An 8,785-nucleotide genomic window follows, 5' to 3' on the forward strand; every position below is an offset into this window, starting at 1 on the left:
TGGTATATAGATACAAAAAAAAGAAGGTATCCCCTATGACCTTGCACTTGCAGACTTTTGTCTCCTTTCATTCTCATTCATGTGCAGAATAATAAAACTGCCATTAACACAATGTTGGTTACGCACAAATTTCCTTTCTTTTCCTAGCATGGCAAACCATCATCGCCAGGAAGCCCGAAAGACCTCAGCACTACATAGGTTTCCTTTGGACAGGTTAGTACTGTTATCATGGTATTAATAACAATGTATATATACTTTTATATTTATATTTATGAATATTTAGGCCACATATATAACTTTGGAATATGTTGCACGCATATATGATGGCTCTATTGCTAGAAGCTATATAAACTAGCACAACTGTTGCTATGTCATTATGCTTTCATGCAGTTAGTTACGTGTTCAACCATTGCTTCAGGCACCTACCGGAGGTGATCCAAATACCACAGCTCTTCCTGTAGAGGTGAGAATATTTTGGATAGTTCATTTTGTCCAGTGGATGATGCAAGTGTTTTGACATATGTACACACTTAATTTTCAACTGTACTGAACAGCTTTGTATTATATTGCATATGATGGCTCTATTGCCCGAGTAAGTAAGCTATGCAAATTAGTGCAAATGTTATGTCTGCTTCCATGCACAAGCTCGATCATCGCTTGAGGCACCTTCTGGAAGCAATTAAAATGTAGCTCTTCCTGTATAGATGAGATTATTTTGGAGTTCAAATAGTTAATTTTGTTTAGTGGATGATGCAAGGCTTTGGTGTGCACTGGCACACCAAAAAAAGAAACTCGGAGCACATATATTAACTGGATTAACATGGGAGACCCGACGTTCAAAAATAATGAGCTGCTGGATTGGTTCATGGAACAGTGTATTAGTCGACTGTCCTGCACTGTGTCTTTTGTTTGTGCTGCTAACATGCCTCCAAATTTTTCAGGGCTCTTGAAACTCCACAAACTACAGCTTGTCTGTGCAAATTTTTTAGTCATATCAGTTCTCCACTTTCAGAATATTTGTGTATGTGTAGCAAGTTGACAATGTTTGCATTTTGTTACGGGCAGTTCTCTATACAGCACCTGAAAATGAAAGCATGAAAAATTTCAAATCTGCAACCATCATTATAATTATGAATATCTGTCTGCAGGAAGAATCACCAGCGGGGCCTTCAACTACTCGCACGCATACTGTGGCAACACAATGTGGGAGTGCCATTCTGTTGGTAAGTCATTATTGATAAAGATGTTGTAGTGTTGTGAAAATGTATTAAAGAGCTATATGATTGATTACATTAAACGTAGATGGGGTGCTTGCGAATAATTTTAAATATATGAAATTTTTTCAGGCACACAGGTGTCTGTTGGATTTAAATCTCTAGTCAGCACCAAGGTTTAAACAGAGAAGCCTGCCACCAGAGAAGTCGGTGGCAGGCTGCTATCACTGGCCGCTCGTTAGAACTTCTTTCATCCACTTTTGTGCATTTGCTGGCTATGGCAGGCAAGAAAATTTGTCATTTAAGCACTGTTCATTAGGCAAAAAAAAAAGAAAACTTGACGAAATACGTCACCTATGTGTCACATATTCACTCATTCAAACCTGCAAATATACCCTCCCTGTGACACAGTCCATTCGAATGATAGCGTTCATAACTCTCATGCATGGCTTGACATGATTAAGGATGTGGTAATACTCACAATGGGTCAACAAATATTGTCTTGATGAGTCTATAGAGACCATGCCTCATACATACCTTGCACACCACTAATCTCGGACGTGGTGTTAGGTTATTCACAGTTGCGTCAGGTAGCAAAAGGGCAATTTTTCCTTACATAATATGGTCATGCTGTGTCTGCCTAGTGTACATTAGTGCTGTCTTTAGAGCTACTACGGAGCCATCACATGCACTTTGAAGTTTAATTTTGCACAAATATTTGAACAAGTCACTAAGATGCACAAGGATATTTGATTCTGTTGTGAAAAAAATATAAGTTGCGTAGCCCTAAAGTGTACCTAATTTGCCATGGCATTTTTCTGTTCCCTGTTGATAGAATGAAAAAAAAAATGCATACCTACTATAAACTTTGACAGCAGCTTTATTTAGCACATTTTACAGCCAAGACATTCCGAGATGTACATCCACGGCTGCTACGTATTAGTTCATAATATTAACAATCACACGGCACCAATCGCTGACATCACTGCACTTCTTTTTCAGCGACCATCAGGATGAAACGGCCCAGTCAGCGATTGAGGAACCCCTCTACAAAGAGCGAAAATTCCTTGTGTTCGAGGGTTGCCTGCGGCAGCTTCTTGAGACCTGAACAATGTGCGGGCAAACAAGAACCCTTTACTTTAGCATAGCGGGAAGCCTTGTGACTGTGAAGGGGACATGCTCACTGCAGCATTCTTTCCTCTGAAAAAGCCAACCACTGGTTGAAGGAAAAGCAGCAAGAAATGTCCTCCTGGCTGCAGGCATCTTGTTCTCTGGCTGCGGTATAGCTTCAGTTCTTCGGTTCCTGCAATCCATTGGGGTGCAAGGCATCACAGAGAGGACCTACTACAACTACCAACGGGCATACTTGCTACCTGCCAGAAATGGGGTTTGACAATAAGGATATCTCTCATACAACATTCAAGTCAAAGTATATGTCATTAACTCGATAACTAGATGTCGCATCCTTTCATGACAACAACTTGAAGCTACAATGCAACATATAAAACATATAAAATGCAGCATATATGCAACAGCGGAGGCATTGCAGTGCAATGCGCCTGCTACTGCACATCTCTGTTGCCTTTGGCTACATGTTTAATAGACCAGCTGCATGCTCTAGTACTGAAAGCATAATTTTTGCAATATTTTTTTTTTAGTAAATGTGCTGTGAGAAAAGTGAAAAGCAATGCAGCATTTGAAACCTGCCCCCCTCATCCTAATATGCATTAAGGCAATCACATGACTGCAAGTTTGTAGACTCTAAATTGAACATCTCCTTCTTTGCAGCTTTTTCAGCAAAGGCAAGCAGAACTTGCTAGTGAGCTTGTAAGGACAACAACAGACCTGGCAGGGGATGGTCGCTGTGACTCGTCAGGCTACAGCGCAAAGTACATGACTTGCAGTGTACTAGCTGTGCAGAATGGAGCCATTTTGCACACTGCACAAGTTCAAGTCGGTGAGGTAATGCGACTCATCCTTTCCGACAACTGAGGTTCCTCCTAACATCACATCCTATCTTACGGCATTTCAACCCTTCTGCTCCAACTTCAGTGCACACGAACGCAAGTGGCATAGGCCTCAGTGCTGTCCTCGTTTAGCGCTATGACGACTGTGAACATGTGATTGCTTACGCCAGTCGGACTCTAAGCAAGACTGAGCACAACTACACCATCACCGAGCAGAAATGTCTCACGGTTGTTTTCGCCGTGCAGCGGTTTTGCTGCTACCTGTACGGAGAGCCTTTCATAGTAGTAACCGACCACCATTCCCTATGCTGGCTACTCAATCTCTGTGATCCGTCTAGTCGCCTAGCCCGCTGGGCACTTCGCTTGCAAGAATACGACTACAGCATTTCATACAAAAGTGGCCGATGGCACGCAGATGGAGACTGCCTCTCCTGGTTGCCACCTGCCACGACGGAATGCGACGCGGACAACTTTGATCATTACGTCACTGCTTTATCTCAGAGATTTCCAAATACTCATACCTTTTGAACCGAGGAACACACCGATCAGCATCTGGAGTCGTTCTTAGCTGCTGCTCAAGACCCAACCTCGAACAGCCAGTTTTGCCTATGCCTATGTGATGGCCTGCTATACAAAAACGTTTACTCTCGTGGCTGCTTGCTCCAGGAAAGTGTCTTGTTTTTTTCACCCAGCCCACGACCAACTTGTCGTCCCCACTCCCTGTACGGCCGCCGCTACCGGCCAACTCTGCGATTATGATACTTCATTAGATAAGAAGGCTGTGAGAATCCGTTTTGCTACAGACTGTCGGTTAATTGAATATTCTTTTTGGCTTTGTTTAAACCTTGACCTGGCTTAGTATTTTACGCTGTGTTTTTGTGTAACTCTCGCCCTTACTTACTATCTCTGGAATACTTGCTTTGTTATTTTATAGTCTTCTTTATCGCAGCGTTTGTTCATTGTCGGTTTTTTTCTCTTGTCATTTATGGAGTCGTTTTTTATTACTATCATGTCCTGGTGTTTTATTAATTTTTTTATGCAGTGTAATTTGGACTACTACATATATATGTTCCCATTGTGTGTTAAAAAAGTGACGCATAAATTTATTCCTTGATCACACACCAACACACGCACTTCACTGGTTGACCGGCCTAACTTTTAACTGTGTTCTCAAACCTCATAGAGGGACGACGGGTAACCGTAAAGTGGATCCCGCGCCTCTGTTAATCGTTAAGGCGGGGTCTGTGACAATATAAAACAGACCAAAACTGCAGGAAAGGTATCACATATGCTAAAAAATTACAAAAATTACAAATAGGTCAATGAGCTGCAAGGATTCATGGGATTTTCCAACTTTGAGAAAAATTTGTGGCACAACCTGCATACTCTAGTGCAGTGAAAAGAACTGCTCCCCCCCCCCCACCCCTCCAAAAGAAATGGCACGAGTGCACTCAATTCTGCTTAGGTGCAGTAATGTGAAACCACTGCGAATTATGTTACACTGCTTAAATTGGTCCGACACTACGCTAGCAAACCTCGGCCGCACTCGTCCAGATGGCGTACGTGTATGCCATATTTACCCAGGTTAAATGAAGGAGTGGTGCAGATGGTACTTCATGAAGATCACAATGTTTGCCGCACAGCTGAACAGTATGTTGTAGTTTGAACTTGATGAAGAGAAGGATGCTTACTGCACAGCATGAGAGTGTGTTGCAAAGTGCATTGCTCGTACCGTAGACTGGGAATGCCTCAGCCCACATAACCAAAGCAGAAGCCAGCGGAGGCCGCTTGGAACCGTCAAAGCCGACAGCCCACCATCACACACCCACGTAACTGGTCGGAATGCTCTGCCCCAAGGCAGATGACCTCTTCCCCTTGGATAAGTGCTCCCTTCTTCTCTCCTTGCAAATTTCATCGTGGTCTTTTTCTGCAAAGCTGTAAATTCTTCAGTTCTGCTCCTTCTATCTGGTGCTCTGTTCTATACTGCCTTTCGTTTTCCTTTGACTATCCTGCCCAGATGAATAAAATGTAAACACCAACACTGGAAAAAGCGACCATGAAAAGAAGCCACAGAAGAGGAGATATGCAGATAGAAAAGCGACAGTAAAAACTAGAAACATATTAACAGATCTCAAGGAAGCAAGATAACAAGCCAAGCTGTCAACAAAGTTCAGGCCCCAGAAATTGCAAGAGAACAAGTTAAAAACATCCTTATCAACAGTGCCAAATGAATGAATTATGAAAGAAGCTCCTCGCTCTATAAAATGCCAGAGGGATAAATATTAGAACAGGCAATGACAAGGTCTCCCAGCCCAACTAAGTGATTCCTGCGGTACAGGCTACAAAATGAGAAGCAGTGGCTACCTTAGCTGGCAGAATTTGTGTACATATATTCGCTGTGAAAGGAGAGCGATGTAATGCACAGTTAGATACAGCTGATAATCAAGAAATAGGGAATTATGTCCAGGCATGACAGCTGGTGATAGCCGAGACAGCTAAAATAAGGCTTTTAGAGCATTCGCTCTACTTCTCCCGTGCACAAACCTCAAAGTGAATGCAATGTTGACTTTGAACTCTCACGCTGTGCAGCAAACAATGTCATCTTTATAGCTTAGACATGAGAGCACTATGCTATTGCCACAACCTATCACACCTCGTAGTAAAACTACAACACACTCTCCTCTGTACAGTAAACATCGCCTCCATCAATTTCTAATTGCAAGACATTTTCGTGCGCTACAATGATCACCGTCTTAATGTTTCATCTACTCCTTCTCCTTCATGAAACTTACGGAAATACACCATGCACATACGCCACCTCACTATAGACGGAGGTTGCAACCGTGCCAGACAGCCTGCCGAGACCATTGAACAAAGAGAAGCCAGACTAGCCCATTGCCAAAAAGCTGAGCAAGAGTGCAAGCGAGCCAAGATCGAAGTGGCAGCAGCAGCTGTGACTGCGGCCAATGGCTAACGCTCATGAAATTTGGTTCAAGGACGGTTGAACCTGCACAACGTTTTGAAAATATGCAGTGCTGCCCCTACACTTTGGCAAGCACACCTGAAAGGGACCAGCTATTACTGCAGCTTGGAGATAAGAAATGTAACACTCTGCAAGCGTATTAGACTGTAAATAAATTCAAATTAATAATTCAGATCAGCAAATGCAGGAACAAGAGTTGTGGTTTGATCTGTGCTTCACCTGTATTACTCCACTGCTGGAATGGATGTATTCTGCGATCTCTTGTCATGTATTCACGGCTAGGAGTATCAATAAACAAACCTTCAAGCACTCATTTCATTGTGTCAGTATTGAGCACTCACACACTCGGTATCACTCAAAACACAGAATGCTTGTGCTGCCTCGGCATAAGCATTCTGTGTTTCGATTTTAATTTTTTTTTCTATAAAATTCCATTCCAAATAAATGAATGTTTACGGTAGATGCTTAGAAGCATGTGCTCAAGCAGACTTGGCGATGCTCGGCATTGTCCTCCATTCTGGATTGTTTTTGGATGTGTATTTTTTTTTTACTAGGATTTGAATTTTCTTCCCAAGCTTTATTTTTCACTAACAGTTCTACACCTTTCTTGCTTAGATATCTACAAGTTCTGGCACTTTAGAAGAATGAGATGTCTGTTCTTAAACAGTGCCACAAAACAGACACTTGACGCAGTGCATAACTTGGCGTTCATAAAATAGCATTCTCTATTTTTCCACCTTAAAGATAAACGCACTTCCATGCACCACTCGAAGCAGTGCGCCTGCACACGTGATAAAGTTTAGAATACAGCATGCAGTGAAGCGACAATCACCTGAGATTAAAGGGGAGGGTGCCTGAATCCCATGTAGCTCGCCGACGGAAATTCACGCCGAACCCGGCAAACGACGCAGGCTGGCAGGACCACCCTGTTGCCTTCGCCCAGCCTGCCCCAAATCCACTTGGTAAACAAGCGGTAGGCTATGAAGCGGTGCTGCCTGAAAATACCACGCTTTACAGTAAACGGATCATACACACACAAAAAAAAATAACGCGAATCTGTCACCTGACGCTTCCGCACTACCTACTTGTTTACATCTCCGTCTCCATCCATGTTCGCTCCCTCCTCCTCTCGTGCAATGTGCACAGCCCGAAGGACTTCGGGCGTTAGGCACACGCTTTGGAACGCTGGGTGGATCGTAATGCAGCCGCCGTCCTGCTGGCACACCACCAGCACCTCCGGCATGCTGCGGCAGCACACATCTTCTTCAGGTGTGGGCATGCTTTCGCAGCGGCCGCAGCGGCACCTGCGCATAAGTAAAATGTGAAAAGGCCGCGAAGCAAACACGAAATGGCATTTCGTGAAATAAGAAAGTTGTAATAACTTATGTGCAGTGGCGCGTGCGCCACGGAACGCACCATAGTAGGCCGTCGTCTCCGTTGCCAGCGGGTGGTTCAGAAGGGCCAGTCGATGGCGTGCTGCTGTCGTCGCTGTCTAGCGGATCACGAAACGGAGTATAATCATATGGATCAAAGACCAGCTCGGCAGCGGCTTCACGCAGCCTCGCTTCGAGCTCGGGATCCATGCGATCCATGGCGACCGACACGCGAACCGCCGCTCCGCAAACACGAAGGGGAAAAAATCGGAGCACTACCGGAAGTAAGCAAACCGAGAGTCGGTGGCGTCACTTCGTGACGCATTATGGGCGGGGCGTCGGCCCGGACATTTTCTTTTTTTTTGGCCGGCGCATCGGCGTGTATGAGTTGAGGGCTACAGTGACGGGAGAGGAGGAGCGTCATTTTTAATATGGAATATCTGCGCTATTAAAGATGTTAGCCTAAAATTTTTTTGCGCTTTGCTGACTAGCGAAGGCACGCCGACCGCTCGTGCGCCTTTCTTAAGCACGGCTTCAAGCTTTTCATGGGCCCTTTAAGAAACACATGGGCCACTATTTCAAAAGAGCTCAACATGTGGTCAACGCGGCACATTCATAGATGTCGATGATTATCGATAGAATTTCAACTGTGTGTTCACACATCTGGTCCGAATTTGTATAGACACTCAACATGCATTTTTGTAAGAGATACGACTAAGTATTCATCGTCCACGGACTTGAAGAACAAGTACTGACAAATTGGGGTCTACAAAGAGACCGCGACAAGATGACGGTCATCACACCAGATAGCCTCTTTGAGTTCAAGGTAATGCGATTTTGTCTTTGCTCCGCACCAGTCACTTTCCAGCGAGTAATGGATAAAAGAAGGGAGTTCGCCCATGCCCGCAAAAAACAGTTGCGATCTCTCAAGTGTGCGCATATATACGACCACTTGTCAAGAGCGTTTTGCGCATCGCCAATTCTTTGAGTCCGCTTACTCAGGCAGCACATGCCATCGGCCCAATAGTGGGAATTACTGGCCCACAAGTGGCCTAATGGTGCAAATGAGCTACCAATAATGCGCAGCCACGCTATAACATAACCATTATTGGCCCAGTGAACTTAACCCATATGCGTTATTGGCATCCAACCGGCTAACAGCGGTCAATAATATCCATGCATATTGTATATATTGTATATAAAATGAGGACACTTGGTCATTATTGGCCAACCAGTGCAATGGTTTGC

At 44.1% G+C, this 8,785-nt stretch overlaps 1 protein-coding gene and 1 long non-coding RNA gene across 4 annotated transcripts; one reads left to right on the top strand and one right to left on the bottom strand.

The window, feature by feature from the left end:
• Window positions 1-263: 263 nt before the first annotated feature.
• LOC146193469 (uncharacterized) lies at window positions 264-2,353 on the top strand. The gene is made up of 3 exons (XR_014706845.1): window positions 264-463; window positions 1,149-1,223; window positions 2,217-2,353. It is a non-coding gene; the product is annotated as an uncharacterized LOC146193469 (long non-coding RNA).
• A 26-nt stretch (window positions 2,354-2,379) lies between these two features.
• On the bottom strand, window positions 2,380-7,780 carry LOC146193470 (uncharacterized). 3 transcript variants are annotated; one of them, XR_014706844.1, is made up of 5 exons: window positions 7,581-7,780; window positions 7,250-7,468; window positions 6,997-7,159; window positions 5,011-5,190; window positions 2,381-2,517 (listed from the first exon to the last, which is right to left on the bottom strand). XR_014706844.1 is itself a non-coding variant. In XM_084602780.1 (4 exons), the coding sequence occupies exons 1-3, from the start codon at window positions 7,754-7,756 to the stop codon at window positions 7,003-7,005; spliced, it is 552 nt and encodes a 183-aa protein (XP_084458906.1). In that variant the 5' UTR covers window positions 7,757-7,780; the 3' UTR covers window positions 2,380-2,517; window positions 6,997-7,002. The 3 variants fall into 3 exon arrangements, 1 of the variants encoding a protein (XP_084458906.1); XR_014706843.1 differs by having other exon boundaries at window positions 2,383-2,517; window positions 5,007-5,190; XM_084602780.1 differs by lacking the exon at window positions 5,011-5,190 and having other exon boundaries at window positions 2,380-2,517.
• Between the last annotated feature and the right edge of the window lie 1,005 nt (window positions 7,781-8,785).

This window comes from Amblyomma maculatum, chromosome 4, assembly GCF_055883805.1.
Source record: "Amblyomma maculatum isolate TAMU_Amacu chromosome 4, ASM5588380v1, whole genome shotgun sequence".
In the NCBI taxonomy this organism is placed as follows: Eukaryota; Metazoa; Arthropoda; class Arachnida; order Ixodida; family Ixodidae; genus Amblyomma; species Amblyomma maculatum.